Source organism: Pseudochaenichthys georgianus, chromosome 13 (genome assembly GCF_902827115.2).
Source record: "Pseudochaenichthys georgianus chromosome 13, fPseGeo1.2, whole genome shotgun sequence".
Lineage (NCBI taxonomy): Eukaryota > Metazoa > Chordata > Actinopteri > Perciformes > Channichthyidae > Pseudochaenichthys > Pseudochaenichthys georgianus.
Genome location: NC_047515.1, coordinates 24723833 through 24747691, shown reverse-complemented (window position 1 = coordinate 24747691; position 23859 = coordinate 24723833). Strand labels below are relative to the sequence as shown.

Here is a 23859-nt window from a genome sequence, read left to right as displayed (position 1 = left end):
ATGCTGCAGCCTGTCTGATTGTGTTACTTCTCATCAGCTTCAGTGGAGGATACACTCATACTCCCTTCTTAATCTGCTAGTCACATTTTGCCATTGGCTGCACGGGAGAGAACTCACCTCTGGCTTTTGGTTTTTGATGTGTTGAGGTTTTAGCTGTGGCTGTGTGAAGACGCAATGGACAAATAATCCTCTCATGACTGCTCAAGACCCAATAGCTAATTTTACTGTTAAAACATGCTAATAACTTGTTGAGAAAAAAACAAAAGTGTCCAGTGTCAACACCTTCACGTAGTCTGTGATAGATGAGAGAGATGCATCCCCACTACCACAACTATAACGAGATTAAACCACTGTGATCACATGAGGCCTTTGAATGCATCACCTGACAATCGACTTAAATCCTTAATCTGCTCCTTTGCCAAACAAGACGACATGCACCAAGTTGTTGCACAATTTCAAGGCGTGTCATAAATGCAGTGAACATAGCTTTAAACAATTGATTGGTTAAATACAACAAATACAACATTAAACACATGGGCAACTGTTGTTATAGTTAACTTGTCATGTTTAGGCAAATATTTGCTGGTTCTCAAAATGTAAGGATGTTAAGCTTTTGGGGGTCATGAATGGACCGTTGATCTGACAAAGAAAGAAAAATAGTGAGAAATCTTTGCCGAATGTTCAATTACTTTTAATACAAAAAAATTAATCGAGGGAAATTTCTGCTGATTAATCAATAGTGAAAGTAAGTCAGTCACAGCCCTACTCACTTTCATTCCGAATGATATCTAGAAGATGGTAGCCGTTTTTTCAAAGGTCCACTGACTTTTTATCTGCAACTATAGACCGTACCTCACCTACTCCCAGGGACTGTTACCGTGGCAACTACAGCTGCTCCACATTATATCACCTAACATCCCTTCAAGGACTTTGACACGGCGACTTTGTTTAAAACTGTATGATTTCAATCTGAAATGTAATTCATATGTTCCCCTTATTTTCCGTCTGTGCTCCTCAGGGTGCGTCAGCTCTGTTTGACATGATCGAGTACTACGAGTCCGCCACACATCTCAACATCTCCTCCAACAAGCACATCGGCACCCGGGGATGGCAGGCCGCAGCTCACATGATGAGAAAGGTGAGAGACCATCAGTGGAAAACATCGTCTGCAGAGAAAAGGGACATGATGGGAAAGGATATGATTTATTTATGGATCAACAAAGTACTCCAATCCAAAAGTGAGGACACTTTTACCCCAAAATGGTCCCAGGATTTTTTTTTTATGATGTAAAAAACACTAAATTCGTTCTTAAATACAAAACCAAACACATAAACGTTATGAATGCTACCATTTGGTGTAATATGTACAGAATAAGAAAACTACTGTTCTGCACATTGTTGTAGCTATTTGGTGTAATTTTGGATTCCTACAACGAATAATATCAGTTTCAACAGTTGCAGGTCGCTTCATAACTGACCACGAGGGTCAGTGTCATGCGTTTATTAATGTATATTACATTACATTACATGTCACTTGTTAGACGCTTTTATCCAAAGCGACTTACATACTCAATACTGTGGGCAATCCCCACAGGAGCACTTTGGGGTGAAGTGTCTTGCCCAGGGACACAACGACATGCTGCAGCGGGGTTTGAACCTGTGACCCCCTGATCCGAACACCTACGGACAACCCACTACGCCACACGCCTCCCGTATTCTTAGAAAGTGGCATACAACCATTTCAAGCCCCTTTTGTGCTAAATTAGAGTAAACAGGATTATGAAAGTGATTTTCTTTCCTCAAAGGGGAGAGTTATAGCGGACAATTCTAGGTAAAAGAAAAAGTACACCGGTCTGAGTGTTTGTCTTCTTCAGTGGCAAGGCCGAATACTTTATCCTATGTCATTTTGTTTTGCCGAAAAGAAGGTGTACAGTATTGTCCCAACTACCTCTGACGTTAAGTCTCTACTTCAGTTAGTAGCTCTGTGCCCAGGAGAGTAGATCGATCTAATCATAGTTTTTTTATCTCTGGCTAAATTCCTGCTGGGCTGTTTTCTGTCAGCACTCAGACATAAGGGTTTCAAGCTGTCCTCGCTTGCTCCTCACGTCTATCATGTGCCAGTTGTGATGCTCCTCAACATCAATCATCACTGATGTCGATATTCAAATGGTTTTCCATGCAAACACATTAATTCAACCTCTCGAGCAAAATGTGTGGGAAGACACATCGATACCAACAGCTGCTGGTTAGATTTTGTGAAACGAACCATGTGAAGGAACTTGTTGTTTTGTTTCAGACGAATAGAGAGGGTGGTGAAGTCAAACAAATACTGTGATTTCCAGGTGTAAGAAGAAGTGTTAGATGATACTTGTAAAGAACAATACTAAACCAAATGTTAAATCAATAAAAAGATAATGTAAAGTATATTAGGGAGCTAGCTTGTGGAGCTGTGGATGTGTTTTGTGTTGTGCACGGCAGTGAACAACATTAATCTGTTTGCCAAACCACAAATTACTTGTCAGTCTTTATTATTTATATATATTGTGGCCTATTTATTTGTTTATCTAAGATGTAGTTCTTCCTGAAGGGAAAACAACCAATTAATAATCACAGGAACTAATTATACATAACCGAACCTCAGTGGTATTTTAATCACAACCATGACTGCGTGAGAAGCTCATTTCTCATCTGATCAGGGTTTATAAACAGCACTCCTTTACACTCTTACCAGCCTCATGATTAATGAAGAGCAGACACCAGCGTGTAGTTTGCCGGTCAATAAAAAGCCACAGTAGCTCATTTCAGTAAAGCCCAATAGATCTTAACGCACTTATACTTTGACAAGAGTGTCTTTGTTTCCCTGCGGGAGGCAGAGGATGTAGCACATGGAAACCAACATTGAACTTCTTTCATCGAGGCAACAGTGTTCATTTGATAATGTTTAACTTATGGAATCTGATTGACTCCTAACTGTTCAGTGGTTAACGCTGTTATCACGGCTAACAAGAGGTTATACAGGATTAGGAATAAAGGACAAAGGATATTTCTGTGTTTTAGCCAGGTGTTATAGGTCACCTAATGTCATACTTGATTGCTTAAAATCCTCAAAACACGCTCATATCAATCTCCATTTCACTTGTTGAATGTACTCTCTGTCTGTATACATGTTTTATTGAACCTAAGAACCACATAAATATATAACGAGATCAAATACAACAAAAAGACAGTAAAAACAATTAAATAATATACCAATAAAATGGAGTCAGGATGACAAACATAGGGAAATCTAAAACCAGCTCCAAGTATAAAGGCTTTATTAAAAAGGAAAGTCTTCGACGAGCTCTTAAAATGTTGGACACCGTCTGCCTCCCTAATAAAAACAGGAAGTTGGTTCCAGAGCCAGGGAGCTTGGTAACTGAAAGCTCTGACTCCTGATCTGGTTTCCGGACTCTGGGAGTTACTAAAAGACCTGCACTCTTGGAGCGTAATGGCCTAGAGGGACAATAGGGGATTAAAAGATCTTTTTATGTATGATGGTGCCTTTCCATTTAGTGCTTTGTAGGTTAGAAGAAGAGTTTGGCAACTTTAATCCTGCATGGTAAATGAATATCTGCTGGTGTTTCCCCCTCAGACGAGCTCCCTGCAGTACCTGGATGCACGCAACACTCCTCTGCTGGACCACTCGGCTCCCTTTGTGGCACGAGCGCTCAGAATCAGCGGCAGCCTGGCAGTGCTCCACCTGGAGAACGCCGGTCTGTCGGGCAGACCGCTCATGTTACTGTGTAAGATTCCCAGAGTGCTTTCTCTTTCAACCCAGTGTTTGATAATCCCCATTTCTGAATGTGTTCCTCTGTTCCTGACATTTTGTATTTCTTCTTCCTGCACCTTACCTTTTTATAATGTATTCTTCCGGACAGCCACGGCTCTGAAGATGAACATGAACCTGCGGGAGTTGTACCTGGCAGACAACAAGCTCAACGGCCTGCAGGACTCTGCTCAACTCGGCAACCTACTCAAGTTCAACTACAACATTCAGATCCTGGACCTGCGCAACAACCACATCCTGGACTCTGGTACAATGCACTGTAGCACGTTTTTAGTTTGCGTTATTTGGTTAAAAAGACGTGTTTATTAATTGCCTTGTTCACAAACTGAGATAAAATTATAGTATATTGACCCACATAAATGCAAAATAATATAACAAACACAACATAATAAAACCCATGCAAGTATTGTACAGATACATAAATACTCATTACTCTACATATGAGCATGTTTTTATACACAGTATTGTGGCATGCAGGGGAATAGAAACCAGTGGGCCTTGACCTCAGATGTTTAAAATGTGCCTCTGTGTATTCTATAGCTGCAGCACAAAGCAATAAGGATTTTGATCATCTGTTCACTGCGTTAAACACATCACCAGTCTAACTTTGTTATAATGATTTGGTTTCATTGAAATTCACAATATGATTAACTTACTTTTTTGCCTCTCAGCAAAACAGCAAAGTATTACATTTAGCCCTTTTATTTGCTTTCTCTTAAACTTTTCCACCAATAAATACAGTATTTTCCCTCTTCTTCTCAGACTCAGCACTTCTGCATGCAAATACATAGGATGTGATGTTGTTGTTGTTGTGTTACAGAATAGCTGAGCGCATCAAAATTGTTTAAAATAACTAATGTTTTTCTTCTACAAAGCAATGCAAAAGTGCACTCAAGCTGCTGCTAGTGGACCAGAACACTTCACATTTTTTATAATTCTCATGATATGTTGTTGATATTTTAAACACAGATGTACTAAATGTGTCTGCCTCTGTTTGTCACCGCAGGTCTGGCCTACGTGTGTGAAGGGCTAAAAGAGCAGAGGAAAGGCCTCGTCACTTTGGTGCTATGGAACAACCAGCTCACACACAATGGCATGGGCTACCTCGCTGCTGCACTGGTACACACACACACACACACACACACACACACACACACACACACACACACACACACACACACACTGTGGGACAATACATCCACTCACACACTCACTTATCAGATGCTTTAAGATGAATCAAATGTGAGTTTTTACCACTTAAAACCAAAAAAAGGAAAACGCAGTTTTTTTCCTTACTGTAGCATTATAAAATAAATGTTGTTTGCACACTGAAATTGCTGTAGAATAATGACATCATAAGCATTTATATTTGTTCCCTATTAGCCGCACTTTAAGCCCACTCTTGACTTCTGGGAAAGGAAGATAGCGCTCGAGTTAAGTCTTTGCTTCGGAAGGCAATAAAATAACACAATGATCTGTAGTCTGAACCAAGACGGCTAACTCGTTAGTTGATCCCACCTTGTAAAGATCATCACAGTAACCATTAACTGCTCTTACCTTTCACAATAAAAGCCCTGTACACACATACACAGTTTCACTGACAACAGAGAGTGAAGCTGCTCCACATTAATGTCAATGTAAAACAAAGGGATAATCTGATTTGAACACATTATTTGATCATGTTTCTTTTAAACCTCCTTAGTGTCTGATAGATCTTGTTCAAAACAAACGTCTTTGATTCTTAGATGAATGACTCATGTATGCATTTCACTAGAGAAACCATTACCTGATTAACCTGTGTAAACGTGTGAGTGACAGCTGTGAGGTGAGGGATGCCTCTGCAGTCTAGATAGGGGTTGTGATGTCTGCTTCTCCTGGACATTTCTGCGTGGCCTCCTCAGTAATACGTGTGACACTCAGTGAACAGTTGGGAGCGTGTTCCATTTCTCTTCATCCTCTTGTTTTGAATTCACAGCAGTCTGACAGATAATCAATTACAATTAGTCATTGTTTTGGTAGGACAGCGTCTACATTAAGTCGGCCATTTTAATACGGTTGTGTCGTATTATTAGAACCAACTCGCAAGTTTGGAAGCGATTATTGAATGCCTATAATTCTGCATGTTTAGAGAAATCACTAGAGCTGAAATGATTTTACCAAACAAAAACAGCCAAATGAATGCTTTCAACCTCTTAGATGTTATGTATGGAGAATTATGACGCATGAAAGTGTTCCCGTAACACATCATGGTTGTGTATATACTGGAGATTTCTTCCCAAGTAATTTGTCTAAGGCTGATGGTTGTGAGATGTTGCAGGACAAACCGAAATGCACTTAAAACCGTTATTCATTCTGATAAAGGACATCCCATGACTGTGAATCATAACCACAGTGCGAGTTATCTCCACATTGCGTGAGATGGTGACGTTGGATATTTAACAGTAACAGTATCATAAGAAAGCCTTTACGCTGACAATGAACAGAGAAATAGACATTTCTTATACACTGAAAAAGATATTGACACTTTAAAATACTACTATCCTACTAAAATGCTGTAAAAATCAGATTTATTATTTAATAAAGAAAAAAGAATAATTATTTTTTTTTACATTTTTTTCTTTATTTTTCAATATCGCGATAAATATCGTACCGTGGACTTTTTATCGCGATATTATCGTACCGTGAGTTTTTGGTATCGTTACATCCCTATAAAATACATTACATATTTGAAAGTCTTTTGAAAATGGTTCATATGATAGTACACACATTTCTTGAAAACCATGAAACACACTGACAGAAATGTTAAAACTTAAATGCCTTCTCCCATAGCTTTACATTTTATTTTTTTTAAACACCATTACAACACATCAATATCTCTGATGTTTGTTTGTCTCCCTCAGCCATGCACGCAGAGTCTGGAGACCCTGAACCTCGGCCATAACTCCGTGGGTAACGAAGGGGTCCACAAGCTGAAAGACGGACTGATTGGAAACCGCTCTGTGCTCAGGCTGGGCCTCGCCTCCACCAAACTGTCCTGCGAAGGTGGGGACTAGTGTCTGTCACTTTTTGTGGAGGTTTTGCTGTTAGGCTATTTTTGAACTCCTCTTTCTTCTGTTGTTTGTGCTCTAGGAGCTGTGGCTGTGGCTGAATTCATCGCTGAGAGTCCCAGACTGCTGCGCCTGGACCTTCGGGAGAATGAGATAAAGACGGGCGGACTGATGGCCCTGTCGCTCGCTCTCAAAGTCAACACCTCTCTGCTGCGCCTGGACCTGGACCGGGAGCCCAAGAAAGAAACTGTGAGCATGGGGAAATACAGAGGGAAGGGGATAGAGGAGAGGAAGTAAAGGGACGTAACAAAAATTGTTTAACAAAATAAAAAAAGATGGGAAGTAAAGATAAGATATACTTTATTTTCCCCAAGGGGATTTTTTTCTGGGGCAAAAGTGCAACACGGCTCCATCAAACTCAAAAAAGTAGCCAAAGATAGTGTGCGCGTGCGCGCGTGTGCGCGCGTGCGCGTGTGTGCGCGCGTGCGCGTGTGTGCGCGCGTGCGTCCGAACATGTCTTAACTAAATATGTATCTTAATAAATAGCTGTGTGGAGAGGACAGGAAATGAGGAGAGAGAGAGAGAGAGATTGGAAGTCTCCTCAACCCGTAGGTAACCGTAGCGCAGTCGGCTATGGCTTTTTGAAGAGCATTATGTTTTTAAGTAAAGACCTAAAGCAGCCTCAGGGCTAGAAAGACACAGGATTTGTTTTGATTTAGTTGTTTATTCTGATTTCTTATGGTTTGTGTCCCATTTTTTTTTTTTTGACATTTCTTTATTTTTTGTCCCTCAGGTAAAGAGCTTCATTGAGACCCAGCGCGCCCTGCTGGCTGAGATCCAGAACGGCTGCAAGAGGAACTTCATCCTGGCCAAGGAGAAGGAGGAAACCGAGCAGATGATGAGGCAGTCGGCGTCCATGGCTGAAATCGCTACAGAGGATGGGACCAGAGAAGAAGAGGAGGAGCAGCCGGCAGCAGAGGGCAGAGGGGACGCAAAGGGGAAAGAGGGAGAGGGAAAAGTTGAAGCAACAGGAGATGAAGTACAGACAGTCAGCCAATCAGGAGAGGGCACCGAGACGAGCATTCCTCAGATGATCCTGGACTCGGACTCGGACACTGATGATGAGGACGGAGAGGAGGTGGTGACGAAGTCTTCTTCCACATCAAACTCCTCCACTCGCTTTAGCCAGACTTCTGCTCAAACCCAGACCACCCAGCCCCCCCGCAGTGCCTCAGCCACATCCTGCCCCCCACCTGCCTCACCCGCCCCTGGGCCCAGTGTTATATCAGGCATCACCGTCACAGAGGCAACAGTTCCCCCCGGGACCCCTCCCTCTCCTGGGCGCTGTATATCAGTCTCTAGTCCAGGGAGGGGGCACAAGATCTTCATGGTCACTCGGGTGGAGAGCCCCCCTGAGCAGCAGCAGCTTCAGCTTCTTCAACCTCCGACGAGAGCCCCTGCAGCCCCCCGCCAGCCGAAAGAGGCCTCAGAGAAGCCTGTAGATGTGAACACACCCTCAACACAGCAGACCCCGCCTTTATCCCAAACACAAGTGACCCAGGAGGAGGTGAAGAAGACCCCAGCTGCTCCATCAACAGACTGTACGCTCGCAGAGGAGAGTCCTGTAGCGCTAGATACTGAGATCGAGTCAGAGTCTACGAGTCCGCCCTCAGAGGAGGTGACAGCCAGCACTTTAGATCCAGAGGAGACCGACCCAAGTCAACAAGCACCAGCTCTGCCTTCAGATTCCTCATCAGTGCAGGAGGCAGCGCTTCAGCCCACTGAGGAGGAGGCAGAGAGCATTAAAGACTTCACACATGAGCCCACTGGTGAAGAAGGAAAAGAGGAAGGAGAGGAGGGGAAGGAAGAGGAAGGCCGTTTAGAGGGTGAGACAGGGAGAACAGAAGGAGAGTGTAAACTGTTAGAGGAACCGAGTCAAACTGAGACTAGTATCCCTGCGGTTCAAACAGAGCAGCAGCAGGAAGAGATACAGGAGGAGGTAGAATCTGTCTCAGAGGAGCAGCAAGCACCGAACCAAACGGAAGAAGAAGAAGAGAAGGAGACACTTCCACTACAGGAAGAACAGGAAGCACCAGCCAACCTTTCAGAAAATGCAAAACCCAGTTTAACAGACATAGAGGACAGCCAACCAACACAAGAGGAACCATGTCCAGAGCAGGAAACTGAGGGCGATGAACAGGAAGTAGAGCCTGTCCTCTCTGTCCAGACTGAGGAAGTCTCTCAGGGAGCAGCTCAGGAGTTAAACCCTGCAGCAGGAGACGCCTCACAGAGGACCGAACCTGCCGCAGCCGAGTCCGTCTCTGCAGTCCAAGACGAAGACTCACTGGAGGAGAGCTCTGCGGACGAGGACGAGGTTTTCGCCGAGGCCCCGGAGGAACAGATCATCGCTTCAGCTCTACCCAACGGCCTGAAGCCAGAGTTCTCCCTCCATCTCCTCGACGCTGAGAGCCCAAAGCCCGGCAGCTGTGTGATGGAGCACGGTGAGTCTCTGTAACCGCCGATCCCTGCTTATTATGGGAGGAGGAGTCACATGTGCATTAGTTTGAGGTTGGAGATGTTTTTGGTTGAATTTGTCCCGTGTGTCCCGTGTGTAGTGAGTGTCGGCTGCGGACAGGAGCTGGAGGAGCTGCTGCTGGAAGCCAGTTTGGAGACGGGGAGAGACGCACCATGAGGTCGTGAGGTAAACTTTTATCTGTACAGACAGGCTAATCTTCAAAAGTAGTTCATCTCCATCAGTGTCTTCATGCTGAATATTGGTCTAAATATGAAGAAAATGTGCATGTATTGGTGCAGCTAAAGTAACATAAAAGACAAAAATGTACTACAAAAAAATTGACACTACAGTGAGCAAAGATTGGGCATCAGTTTACCCTCAAGTAGATTTGTATCAATCATGGATTATAATGTTTGCTATTTAGTTGTTAGAATAATTAGAAATACTGTATCTTCTCTCTTGTGCTCCCACAGGGACGGTGAAGACAAAAAGCACTTGGATAGTTTGTCTGGCTCTACCACGTGACGTGCATTGCCCTACAATGTTTTCGTCATTCCTTTGACTTTACCACCAACACGACCTTTCCACAAAGGCCAGAAGAACTGGTGTTACAGCCGAATCTCTACACAAGCGAATCATGGAAAGACACAGGAGGACTCAAATCTACTTTGGAGCTTTGCTGTGACCAATAAGGAACCTTTCACGTCCACACTACATCAACCACTGAAACACATACATATGCACACTATGAGGATGAGGGGGGTAAAGGAATAAAATCACACTGTCATCACTACATTTTGTCAATCTGCAATCTTTAAACCCAAGCAGCCGCCTGTACGTGAGAGCAAAGACAGCTGGGGGATAAAACACTAGCCAAAGACAGAACAGACCTTCCTCACAGCCCTCGTCTTGCCCTCTTGTGTAGATCTCCACTGTACTCGGTAAAATATCTAGCAATTAAAGTTTGTTTTTTTTCCTCATAAGACACAAAGATATATCGGCAATGAGAGGAAAGTGGGGTTGATGGCACAGTCACGAGACAAAATAACGGACCCTGCTGAGCGGACCTGCGTGTGTTTAGAGGGGGAAGTATGTCGCTGTCAGAGGCTTTTATATCTAAGGGGGGGGGGTGTTAATATGTCTGTTTAAATGTCAGCGTTTTATGTCTGTGTCCCCCTACTCCCCCGGCCATTTCTGCCCCTTCTGGAAAAAAATAAGAAACTCTGCCAAAGTGACCTCCCCCCCATCTGTTTTCTCCCCCTTTGCTCACTTTGGCCCCTCAGGAATCAGCGTCCCCCTCAGATGTGGAGGAGCTGAAACGGTCTCTACACTAATATAACAAAACAACCCTTCCTGAAAGTCGGCCATTTTGCTCCCAGCTGAAAAACCCAGAACTTGTGGGAAAGTGAAATATCTGATATGGTCTCCCCCCCCTTTCTTCCTCCCCCCCCCCCCCCTTCTTCCTCCCCCCCCCCCCCCTTCTTCCTCCCCCCCAGTCTTCCTCTGGTACTGTCTGTTATCTCTCCGCTCTCATCATTCATGTTGCCTTCAAAACTCACCAGATTCAGTCTTCGTTTTGTTTGGGCTGCTTTGAGAAATCACTTATTTTCTATTTATTGTATAGCTATACGAGCCTTCTCTTGATTTATTTCCCCCCTTTTTCTTCTTCACCCCCCATCCTCATTCTGTCATTTATTTTCCATCTTGGGGTTTGCTTTTAAAGAGTAACCCCATATTTTTTGATGTATATTTCAGATTCAAATTAGAGCAAATATTTAGTTTTTGTTTTGTGTTTGGGGGGGTTGGGTAATCTGTATTGGAGGGAAAGGTAAATATAGTTGACTATATGGTAGCAGTCGGGGTGCAGTAATGAAAGCGAACACAAGGAGGCAGCAAACTTTATTTCATATCAAAGTGTTGTTGTTGTTGTTGTTATTGTTTACTCTGCTGGGTGAAGCTGTGGCCACGAGAGGGCGCTGGTGGTTCTTCCCTCAGAGGAGACAGAAATAAAGACATCACATCTGATCAGCTGATGTCTCCGCCCAAATCCAGCTCCTGTCCTGAAGCTGCTCTGATCACTTCCTGAGGCACAAACAGGCAGGTGTTTGTTTGTTTGTTTGTTTGTTTGTTTGTTTGTTTTCTTCAAAGGAGCAGCACTCAACCCTCCTGCTCCTCTCCACCCAACAGATAGTCTGCCCCCACTGCCCACTGTTTGTTATACTTTGATTTTTAGACATTTTTAATAATAATTTGTTAACTTAATTGAAATGTGCTGGTAATCACAAAGATATGTATGGCAAATGTGTTCCTCTCAAATAAATGCATGTAATGACTAAATTATATGACTGAATGTTTCAATGTCTGAACTGCAGGAGAAGATATGTGATCAGATTTTTGGACTCAGCTGCTGACTCTTTAAACCACTACGAAATGCTTTGCCGGGAACAGTCCAAACGTCACTTCTATAAAACAGTATTGGTTATTCAATACAAGATTGAAAGGTACAGTCGCCATAGAAGTAGATTTGTATTTAAATGTTTTGTTAATAAATACCAAAACAACACTTACATCTGCTGCACACTGAAAAATCTGAAACGTTGGCTTCAATTAAATTTATTATGTCAACAGATTTCACGTAACTGCATTAAGTTATGTGAAAGCAATACTGTTATGTTTAAATAAAATATTAGGCTCAACTTAATACTATTGCTTTCAACTAACAACTACAGTTATATGAAATGTGTGGACATAATACATTTAATCAAAGTCAAGGCTTCAGTTTTTTCAGTTCAGGGAGTTTTGGTTACAGACAATGTTTTTTTTGTTTGGTCAGGTGTTTTCTGTAACAAACTGCCCCTGACACTGGAACATGAAGATAGTAATAAACAATTCTTCAACTTAAGGTTAAACTGTTAGACATTTCTCTTTTTGCTTTGGTGTCTTCTGATAATGATCTGTTGTTTTATCGAAGATGAACAAAGACCAAGAGTCAGTCGGGCTGTATTTATGCAGAGTTTATAGGACGGATGTTATGGATAGAAACAATTCCCATGTTGAGAACTTGCAAGCTTTAGCATCATAAACACAGCTGTATGATAACAGAGGTGTGATACTGATTAAAATCCTGCACATATAAGGTGTCCATATTTGTTTGATTTTCAAGTACTTCTGTATCATTTTAAATCCAAGTTTCCTAGTCAAAATGACAGATAGCCTCCATGAACTTGGCATTTGGGAAAACCATGATTTGAAACAATTAAATGAAAAATAAAAGTTCTTTTTCTGTACCTTAATTGTTCATGTATGTCTTGCAATGTAGTTTGTGTTGAAAAATCATTTCTGAATATTTTTATATAAAAATCCCTCTTCTACTCTTCCAGTAAAAACGCAAATTGATGACTCATCTTGACTGAGCGGTTACATGTATGTATCTACCACTGTAATTTGCTCATTAGCAAACGTGTAAATAAGTAATTTGTTGTTTTCCCCAAAATGTTTGTGACGTTGTGTTAAACAGCGCTACGATTTAGTTTGTATCTGTATTCCTGAAGGCCAGAGGGAGATCACAGAAAGGACAATGATGTTTTCCTCTTCAGCAGATTGAGACTTCTTGACCCAAAACTGCATAGCTTTTTTTGTTGTAAATGTTTTGGTAAAATTCTGCGTAGCCGGCAGGCAAATTTCTCAGTGCCTCTTTATCCCGATGGCTCAGTCAGATGAGAAGAAGGAATGCTGTCTGTAGCGAGTGCAAAAATAGAGAATGAGTCAAATGTTTGGTAAACCTGACGATAACCAGCACTCAATAAAGTAAACTAAGACTTATGGGAATATTATTATTGAGGTATTACTTCCAAATGTTGTTGAGATATATTGGTCAAAAGTGGTGAACCAAAATGACATTGCCAAAGAGCCACACTGCTAGACTAAAACTACATGTAAAATATTCAATAGTGATAATCATCTTTTTCCAAAAAGAAGATTTACAGGATTAAACATGTTTCTGCTTCCCAAACCTGTGTTTTTCACAAGTTCCTCTAAAATGTCTTGTAATCATTTGGGATCATTTATGTTTAAAATGATTCCAACCAAACATAGAAACCCCCTCTCCCCCTCACTCTCCTGTGGTGCACTAATCCACCCAGGAGCAGTGACAAGATATTCAACTGTTATTTCAACTTCCATTCAACATTACCAGGCAACCCCAGTGAGTCAAATGTCTGACATGTAACACAGGGTCCTCTGCCTTTCATCTGTAGCAATGATTATTTGTATTTATGTGTTGACGTTTAACTTGGTTGCCTTCACGGCCAGATCACCAGAGGTTTTATCCTATCTGGTTTCATCTGGTTGAATAAAGATTGATCATAGTTGCCTAAATCTTTTTCCAAGGTATGAACCAAGAAATGCTTTTACTTAACCATTAAGAACGTTTAATTAAAGCTTCAGCTGTGAAGATCAGATATTTTGTCTTGTGGCCCCTTTAAAGGATCCGGTTTCATTTGTTGGGAGCCACTGGTCTAAATGGAGGAAAACCTATTGTTTAATATGTTTTTTTATTATTGTTGAGTGTTTAAAGGTTATAGTGTGCATTTGTCAGCTCACACAAAACCTATATACTGCGAAACAGAAGTGTCTGTCCCATGTGCCAGTGTATTAAATCTATGGATATTCAGCTTTTATTTTAATTAAAGAGACTCTAGGTCCATTTCCAAAAGACATACAACACTCAAATATCAATAAGAAAATGCAGTTACACCAATGTTTCCACAGAGGTGACTGGTATCGTACAGCACTGAGAGGCGGATTTGAAAGCAGCATAATGAGTTATGAGAAACATTCAATCGACAGATACATTTGTACATTAGATTTCTCAAGAGTGCATGGAACGTGTTGACTCGTGCATTACAAAACATTTCACTTGCACTGCACCACCTTGGTTTTCTAAGCAGTATACGCAAACAATCATTATAAGCAACCTGGAGCTTCTGGAGGCTCGCTTTCTTAAACTTGACCCACATGGGGGCCGTATAAAGAGGAGTACAATAAGCTCTAAAGAGGTTCACCTTAACCTTATCTGAACACCAAGAGAATTTTCTAGCCAACATGTTAGCTTGTATATATAAGACACGCCGCTACATGTCATCATCATCAGCCATTTAATCTGTAATGATGTTTCCCAGATACTTAGTTTTGCAGCAAACAGACAGCACCTGTCCTGATAGGTAGAATATTGGAAAATCAAGGTTGTACAGCCACTTAAATCATCTGATAGATCATTCATATAGATATTAAAAAGGCATGGTGAGAGGAGCCGCCGAGACTGCATTCCCCCATTTTATCCGCATGCTCTGTTTGGCATACCAATAAGCCAGGATCCTAATTATACTGTTGGGCACACCTCTTTATCTCAATTTTAAAAACAGTTTATGATGATTATCTCAGTCAAAAGCCTTGGCATCAATAAAACCAGTGGAATTCTGTCTTCTATATGTTTCTACCATTTCCTTCAAAGCATAGATGCATAGCTCACCATGCTTAGCCTTGAAGCCAAACTGGTTATCTGAGGTACATAAATAAGAACATAATCTGTCTAACAAAATTATTTCCAGGACTTTGGATAACACACTGGCTAGAGCAATTGGTCTATAATTATCCAAGCTCCCTACCTTGCCCGCTTTGTCCTTAATGACAGGCACCAAACTAACAGACAACATGGAGTCCGGCAACATGAGTCATGAGGCCGGTAAAACAAATGGCAAGAAGAACTGCAACCTTTGAGCTTGCCAGTTTAAAGGGGAACTATCATGCAAAATGCAATTTTGTACGTCTTTTATACATGAATATGTGTCCCCGGTGTGTCAGGGAACTCACCAAGTGTCAGAAAACACAACCCTCTCTCTTTTCCTCCATACCCCAATCTCTAAAAACGGGGCTGCAACGGATCTGATACAGACTGATACAGATTTGAAATATCTCTGACGTCAGAAACAAAGGGCTCCGCCTATATGGGCAACTCTCCACCAGGGGCGGACTGGGGGGAAAAAGTGGCCTGGGGATTAATTGACAGACAGGCCCACTTAATGCGCGGCATGTATCGGCCGGCCGGCGACGAAAGTACTTAACAAAAAACCCTATGGTTTTAATGTTATTTTGGACAATTATTCATATAGTAATCACATTGAGCCCTTGAGTTGCCTTGAGCAAAAATAGTTACGGCATATATTTAGTGATTTTAATGTTAACAGATCATTGATGCAATAACATTTTGACCCAATTTGCCTGACTCGACACATGGAATAAAACATGGGCGACGTACGAAGCATCCTCAATGTGGGTGAGACAATTTAACAGGGGGTGTGGGCAGGTGATGGACCTCACCTCCTCTAGGGGGTCCGGGGGCAAGCTCCCCCGGGAAGATTTTTTTTTAAATGTTGAAGTTAAATGCATCAATCTGGTCCATTTTGAGAGCAAAATTAGGCACTAAATCTATTGCAGTCAGTAGGGGCTTGGACTGTGAGCCGTAGGGTCCCCTACCAGACCTATTTGGAGTGTGGACTTCTACTTGGAGAGGTCCCAGTTCACCTCCTGCCCTGCCGTGGTGCCCTTGAGTAAGAAACCAGACGAGGCTGTACCTTTAGTAATGAATATTACATGTTGTGAGGAAATCTTTCCACCAATAATTCCAATAAGTAATCCAAAATGTATTCACTTCAGGTTTACGAAAGTAACTGTAATCAAATTACTCATTTTTCAAATGTAACACGAGCTGAATACTGTTACTTGATTTTTGTATTCTGATTACGTAACGCCGTTACATGTATTCCGTTACAACCCAACCCTGGCCACACCCCACTGGGCTGGGCTGGGCCGGAACACTTACAAATGTGGGCCGGTAGGATATAGGTAAGCAAAAAAAAAAAAGGGAGTGGCCGGAACACTTACAAATGTGGGCCGGTAGGATTTAGGCAAAAAAAAAAAGATCTTTTTTTTTTTTTTTATTAACTTTTTTTTTTTTGGCCCTCCGGCCCACACACAGCACCGGCCCACCGGGGAAACTCCCGGTATTCCCAATGGCCAGTCCGCCCCTGCTCTCCACCTATCAGGGGAATGAGAGGTTGCGTGGCATGGTAACAGCATGGTAACAGCATGGTAACATCATGGTATAACATGATGCTCGTGCCTCGCCCCATAGCGCAAATAGAGCGAAATGAGGCATGGCTAAAATGCATGATCTGTTTGGTATTTTGAAAAAAAACCTTCACAGACATGTTTTATATAGGTATGGCCCTACAATATATTATTCAAATATAGCATGATAGGTCCAGTTTAAGGTGCCCTGCAGTGATTCGGTCAGAGCCGCTTGCTTTGTTATCAGCTAGCTGTGCAATTGCTCGATAAACCTCTTTAGCTGTGATTCCCACTGTGTCACTTTTCACGGCTCCAGATACTCCCTCTATGGTCAACCCAGTCTCACGGCATTTCGTGTTCACCAACACGATTTTTAATCTATTGATTCGTGTTCACCAACACGATTTGCCCCTTTTTTTCGTGTTGCACAGCACGATTTTAAAAGCAATGTATTTCTACTGCCTGCAGCACGTCTTTTTCTCCGGTCGGGTCGTGGGAGACCGGAAGCTGTGTGGTTCATAAAAACATGTTCTTACTCAATATCAAGCCACAATGATTGCTTTTATTTTAAATCGTATAATTTCGGACTTTTGTTGCCGTCTGTGAGGAAAATAAATGGGGCTCAGACAATAAATGGGGCTCAGAGCCTCAGAATACGGAAATCTGTATTTTTAAATATTTTTTTCCTTCTAATTCGTTATTCTTTTCAAAATAACACACTGTTATTTACTCACCAATAACACACAATTATCCTTGCTTTTATTTATTGGTTTAATTCCATAATCTCGGGCTTTTTTGGCGTCCGTCAGGAACTGAATTTCAAAATAAAAATAACCGGAAACAGACGTAGGCCTATAAGGGACATTTCGAGCATCATTGCGATTGTCAAAATGTCTGAGTTTAGGATGGCCGAAGACACTACACTACCCATAATCCCCAGCTATCGTTTAGGACTACAGTCCCCGTAAGGTTACGCAGAGCGTCAAACAGCTGTGTGAAATGGAACGAAACCACGCCAGACTATCCAAAACTGGAATCGAACGCCCCCCCAGAACTACACATGCTGGCTATTGTGTTTCGCAAAATGTTCTATGGGACGTCTCTACTGAAGGTTTTCGTTTTTCCCACAATTAGAAGTTGCCAGTATTAAACACATTGGTGTTATCAAATGTAAAACATATAATTAATAAATGGGTGAAAATCGCTTGTGTCCATAATGCGCAGCATTAATATATACCCACATGACAGCTCATTGTTACTTTGTAATTCTACTCCAGGACAATTCAGAGGTTAACCTGGTATTTTTACTCCACTGCATTTATTTGAGTTACTTTGCAGATTCTGATTAATTATGTGAAATATAAACAACCCTTAAATCAGACTTTAGTTACACGTGACCTGAGTAAAATTCAGGTAAGGTGATTGTCAAGTGCCAACAATCAGGAGAGATATTTGATAGTTGGTGCTTGAGAAGACTAAACATGCATCTGCAATTGACATGAATGGAAACGAGTAATAAAGTATATTCATTACTCGTTATTCTCTACTAATAGTTAATTAAAGACTGTATATTATGGCTATTTTGCAAACACTTGGGTCACAGGTTCCTCAACAGTGCATTACAAGACATCTATCAATATGTGTATACCTCCACCATTAAACATATTCATATTCTGCACATTTCTTATTCTATCTACATACATAAGAGTATAATTAATGTGTATAATATCATTTAAAATAAGTGCTTCAACATAGTTAACATTGCAGGAAAGCAATATATTAGACGTTAAGTACTTTGTCAGGCTTAATATTTATCTGTAGATAGATACCCCCAAAGTTTTTTTCTTATTTAAAAGAAGACCTTAATCTGTTATTTAATGTTTAAATAAAGGTTAATTCGTTTTTCTGTTTTGCACCTCCTCCTATTAATATCTTTATACATCCTACACTAAACTGTTTTATTGTAGAGATCACTTATAGTATCTTCTTGATTTTTTATATTCTATATTTCTATCACAGACCTTCTACTTTCCCGCTATGAAAGTATGTACTCTTCATATTTTTATTCAAATATTCAAATAATATTTGATGAAAAAAATATTAAGAGTACATTATTGTTTATATGTGTTATATTATAACACATCAAAACAATAATTCAATAACATGCTTTAACCACTAGGCGGTGCACACAAGGTACACACAGCCATAATAACTTTGTATTATCAGTGTAGGACACATTTTATTCATGCTTTCACATAATTTTACAGCATATTGCTATACGATTTCAGACTCAGTATTTACATTCTTACATTCAAAGAAAATCAGTAATATCTTTAAAAACTACAGTCCTTTTATATCAGCTGTGCACCGTTATGGTGTAAATATAACCTATCTGTGAATTAGATCAAATGTAAAAGTCAGCCGAATTAGTGTTGATACTGCAAGGAGACGTATTGTGTGAAGAGAAATTGAAGATGTTGTTTAATTGTTGAATATATTTATGATCCACGTCAAGTATTCAGTTTCGGCGGCATTTTCTCAGTTTTTCCAAAGGTCTTCTCATCAGGGCTCTATAAATAAAGAACTACGGCAGATCTGTAATATACAATGCAGCCGAACCGTGTATTACAATGCCATTATGTGATGACTTTCAAAGAGAAAAGCAAGAACACTCGGAATTAAGTATTATTTTATTCTTTTAAAATGCATTGCGGCTAAAACATCCAATAAGCGAGTTTAAAACCATAGCTGAGGATCTTGGGTAATCGCTCGAAATGCCTACGTCTGTTTCCGGTTATTTTTATTTTGAAATTCAGTTCCTGACGGACGCCAAAAAAGCCCGAGATTATGGAATTAAACCAATAAATAAAAGCAAGGATAATTGAGTGTTATTGGTGAGAAAATAACAGTGTGTTATTTTGAAAAGAATAACAAATTAGCAGGAAAAAAAGATTTAAAAAAAATACAGATTTCAGTATTCTGAGGCTCTGAGCCCCATTTATTGTCTGAGCCCCATTTATTTTCCTCACAGACGGCAACAAAAGTCCGAAATTATACGATTTAAAATAAAAGCAATCATTGTGGCTTGATATTGAGTAAGAACATGTTTTTATGAACCACACAGCTTCCGGTCTTCCTCGACCCGACCGGAGAAAAAGACGTGCTGCAGGCAGTAGAAATACATTGCTTTTAAAATCGTGCTGTGCAACACGAAAAAAGGGGCAAATCGTGTTGGTGAACACGAATCAATAGATTAAAAATCGTGTTGGTGAACACGAAATGCCGTGAGACTGGGTTGCTATGGTACACGGTAACGACGTACTGGCCCTGTTCAGAGCTCTCACCTCCTTCCAGAAGCCAGTCACATCATTATGAAGGAGCTTTTCAGCTATAGAATCCGCTCTCAATGTTTGTGTATGTTTGTTGACATAACAAACTGCATATTTATATCTAGCATTTGTAAGCTTTTTCAGATCCAGGACAGGCCCCTCTCTGGGCCTTCCTGCCTGGACCCAGGCCCCAAAAGCATTCTTAGCTTCAGCATATTGATCAGCCACTTGTTTATTCCACCCTGGCTTGACGTTGTGTCTCTTCCTAGAGTAGGTATAGCACGGTCTACTGGCCTCACATACAGCTCTGTCAGGGACCAAGCAGTAAGACAACAGGACACAGGAGTGGTTTAAATAAACTAGGGTTTTTATTTACCCAAAAATCCACAAAACATCATATAAATAGCAAGGCCTATAAAGGAGGTCAACAGAAAATACCTCAAAGAAACATAACAGGTGTTAACTCAACAAACGGACCTGCTACAATGAAACACCAAGGAACCTATATAGTGGCTTGGCCAAACCAAGTTGAACCCAAGGGATAATTAATAGTCACATCATACACAGGACACTGACAAAACCCAAATCCCCCCTTTGACATGGAAGCAGGTGGTTTGTCCCAATCTGTCCCAATTGGCTCCTTGCAGTATTTATGAGCCCTCAGCGCTCGGCCACACACTTTGCTGAACCAGGAAGTAACCTCCCCCAATGGACATGGTAACTCAAGAGACAAAGAATGTAATTAATGCGAACAAATACTTGTGTTTTAGCTGTGCTAAAATGTTTGAAGTAATGTCAGATTACAATCAAATAAAAAGTTTAACATCTAGAGCAAATGTGTGGTGTTAATTGGCATGTTTTATTGTAGCTGCACTAAAGCAAAACTACTGAAGGTGAGGATGCAGTGTAGTTGGTTTACCCTGTGTGGCTGTGGCCATCACAAGCTCCCACAATACAATCATACATGTTACAGAGGTCTTCACGGTGAGAGCTTTCATTACAACCCACATCAACACACAGAGTTGCTACTTTGCGTAGATATACATCACTCAATAGGACATCAGTTCTCCCATAGTACAATAGCCTATCCTCATTTGTGAGCTTGGACCAATCCACTTTAATGTTACAGGCATTTTTAACCTCCTGAGACATCTCAGGGAGACTATCACAATCTAGTGACATTACAAAAGGAATGTGATCAGACATGGATGCCTCATACACAATCTCAATTGATCTTACAATGTCATGGGCATTAGCAGTGCTGATGCAATGGTCAAGCCATGAAGTTGTGTGCCAGGCCTCGCTTATATATGAATAGCTATCTGTAGGCAAAGGTATTTGGCTTGATAAAATAAGATTATCATCACAGAACTGTAGCATATGCTTAGCAAACAAGGAACTTTTGTCTGATAGGTCAGCATTCATATCACCCAAACACTGGTGGAATGATTATCACAAATAAAAGAATTTATAAAAGCAAGTTTGTTCAGGTATTCATCTTCATTATGGTGTGAGTCATACGGTGTATATACATTGAGAATGCTAAACTCCTTGTTATTCATTTTGATCTGCACAGCAATACACCAGTCAACTTCAAGCCTGATGACATTTGACAGCGTCCAGCTTTTTGTGCCACGGGATAGCCCCGCCCCCTGCTATCCTTCCTCTCACTATTCCCAGAGATAGGTCCATAGCAGGGCCGGCCCTAGACATTTTGGTGCCCTAGACGAGATTATGATTTGGTTCCCCCCCCTCCAAGCAATACACAATAGAATATATAAAGAATAAATGAAAAATCTCTACAAAAGACCAATACACTACAAAAACAAAAACGTATTGACATGTTGGTTATATACATAAAGGTTTCAAATGTATTAATTATTGTATGAACATTAATTGGTTTCTCATAGAGCATCTCTGTATAGTATTTGTATTCACTCTCTGTCCTAAACGGCTTGTTGGAGCTCCTGCCCCCCCCCCCCCCCCCCCCCGGACGTTGCAAGCTCGTTGTTGCAAGCAGCTGCTGCGAGGAGCGGACAGATTTCCGGGTCGGCGATACAGCGAGAACAAGCGAAACTCATCCTGAGCACACACAAACACTCACAGCCGAAGTAAAAACAATAAGTGTGGCTTGCTATTGAGTAAGAAAAAGGTTTGTAATGCTGTGAGAATGGGTCTGCGGAGAGCATTTCTCCGCGATCCCAACTCGTCCCAGCGTTCAGGGAGCTCTGCAAGTCAATGGGGACTCCCTGTTAGTTAGCCAAGGGATCCTGGTGTGTGAGGTGCTCCGCGGATTGGTCCATTTGGGCCAATCCGGTCATTTGTTGTTGATTTGGGTGTTCACGCGTCAGAGAACCCAGGAAGCAAACAATGGAAAATGAGAAATCTCCAACGAGGCGTTCTGGGGCAGCATAGACTGTGTTAGAGTTTTACTCGCTACAGGGTGTACTTTAAGGGTTTTTGACTCTGCAGACCGTTCACATGCATAAAAACCTTTGTTAGGGAAATTATTGACCTAGACTCCTAGATATGATGTACAGGACCAACCCTGACGTCTGTTTATCTCCTTTAAGGACATAGGCTGCTTGAGCCATAATGTTATTGTTCCCATTCTGTGACCGGTCAACACTAGGTCACAGATGGTCTGTTGTTGTGGGTGCACTGGGACACTTCCTTCTTTGTAAAGCGCTTTGAGCATCTGGAAAAGCGCTATAATAAATGTAAGGAATTATTTGTTGTTTGTGGACTCCAAGGTATGACATCTTCAAGGCCATAAACGACGGACGCAAGTGACTCAGTGTGCCCAACTGGTTAAACTATCTTAACAAAATATGTTGATTACTCTCTGTGAAACCAGTTAAATGGGCTAACGAGAGAGAGGTTCTCCAGAATTGACGTGGCAATCCACCCGTGCAGTCAGACCGTGACTGCTGTGACTTGTGATGTGAATTCTCCGGCCGTAACTCCAAATAAACCTCCAGTGTTTGACATCAAAGCTCCTGCTCTACCGTGTCTCCTTCCTGAGTCGGTGACTCCCACTGCATTGCTACACAGAAGTTTCCCTTACAACCTTCATAACACACAAGGGGACGGGTAATAACCGGAAAAGCATGACATGGGCCCTTTAATGTAAATGTATTACATCAAGGGCAGAAAATTAGGCAGAATACAAATTTAAAAAATATATATTTTACGGCCCTGGTCCGTAGTAGACTCACCAGCCCCGTGAACATGGTCATTAATAAGAGAGTTCAACTTTCCCAAATCCTGCTTTGGTAAAAAAGTTTCTTGCAAGCATAGAATGTCACATTTTTGTAGCAAGTTGTCCACCACTACACGTCGGCTCCTATCAGCAGCGCTGTTGCCCATGCGCAGCCCGCGACAGTTAAATTATCCAACCCGCATAAAGTTTAGCTAAGCAGTAGCAGCCGTAGCCCCATACTATGGAAGCCTGTTTGCGCCACAGGAAAAAAATAAAAATCCTGTAAGTCATTATAATGACTTACTATCTCATTATATTGACTATATACTATTATATTGTCATTATAATGAGATAGTAAGTCATTATAATGAGATAGTAAGTCATTATAATGACTTACAAGATTTTTATTTTTTTTTCCAGTGGCGCAAACAGGCTTCCATACCTTTCAGTACCCTTGCACCAGAAAAAGGTCAAGCTCTGCTAGCCCCTATCACCTCCGCTTTACGTGGTTCATAATATCGCCTCAAAACCGAGCACACACAACCCTGATAAACAGTGATTGCAGTTTGTTGTAGTTCTGTGTGCTTTTTGTATATTTACTGTTTGGTGTGTTTTTTGTATATTTACTGTTCAGTGCACATGATGCATTATGTTGGGGACTGAGTGATAAAAGGAGCAGCACAGGTTTGGTTTGTCTTCTTTTTGGGGTTCCTGTACATTTGTTGTTGAACTACAACATTTCCAAATGTTCTGTCTTCTGTTTTCTGTTTTCACGACTCATGTGGCCAGAGCAGCTCCTGAGGTGCTGTCTC

The 23859-nt window shown here is 41.4% G+C and overlaps 1 protein-coding gene across 1 annotated transcript in view; it reads left to right on the top strand.

Annotated features, from left to right (window-relative positions):
* The window catches only part of ppp1r37 (protein phosphatase 1, regulatory subunit 37), a 46697-nt gene extending 36034 nt beyond the window's left edge, over positions 1–10663 (top strand). The window contains exons 5-13 of the mRNA XM_034097081.1: positions 1019–1138; positions 3632–3782; positions 3918–4073; positions 4833–4945; positions 6727–6868; positions 6956–7122; positions 7667–9374; positions 9489–9574; positions 9862–10663. Of these exons, the coding sequence (XP_033952972.1) occupies positions 1019–1138; positions 3632–3782; positions 3918–4073; positions 4833–4945; positions 6727–6868; positions 6956–7122; positions 7667–9374; positions 9489–9565 (2634 nt within the window). The 3' untranslated portion in view covers positions 9566–9574; positions 9862–10663. The remainder of the gene's footprint in view (positions 1–1018; positions 1139–3631; positions 3783–3917; positions 4074–4832; positions 4946–6726; positions 6869–6955; positions 7123–7666; positions 9375–9488; positions 9575–9861) is intronic.
* The last annotated feature ends 13196 nt before the right edge of the window (positions 10664–23859 follow it).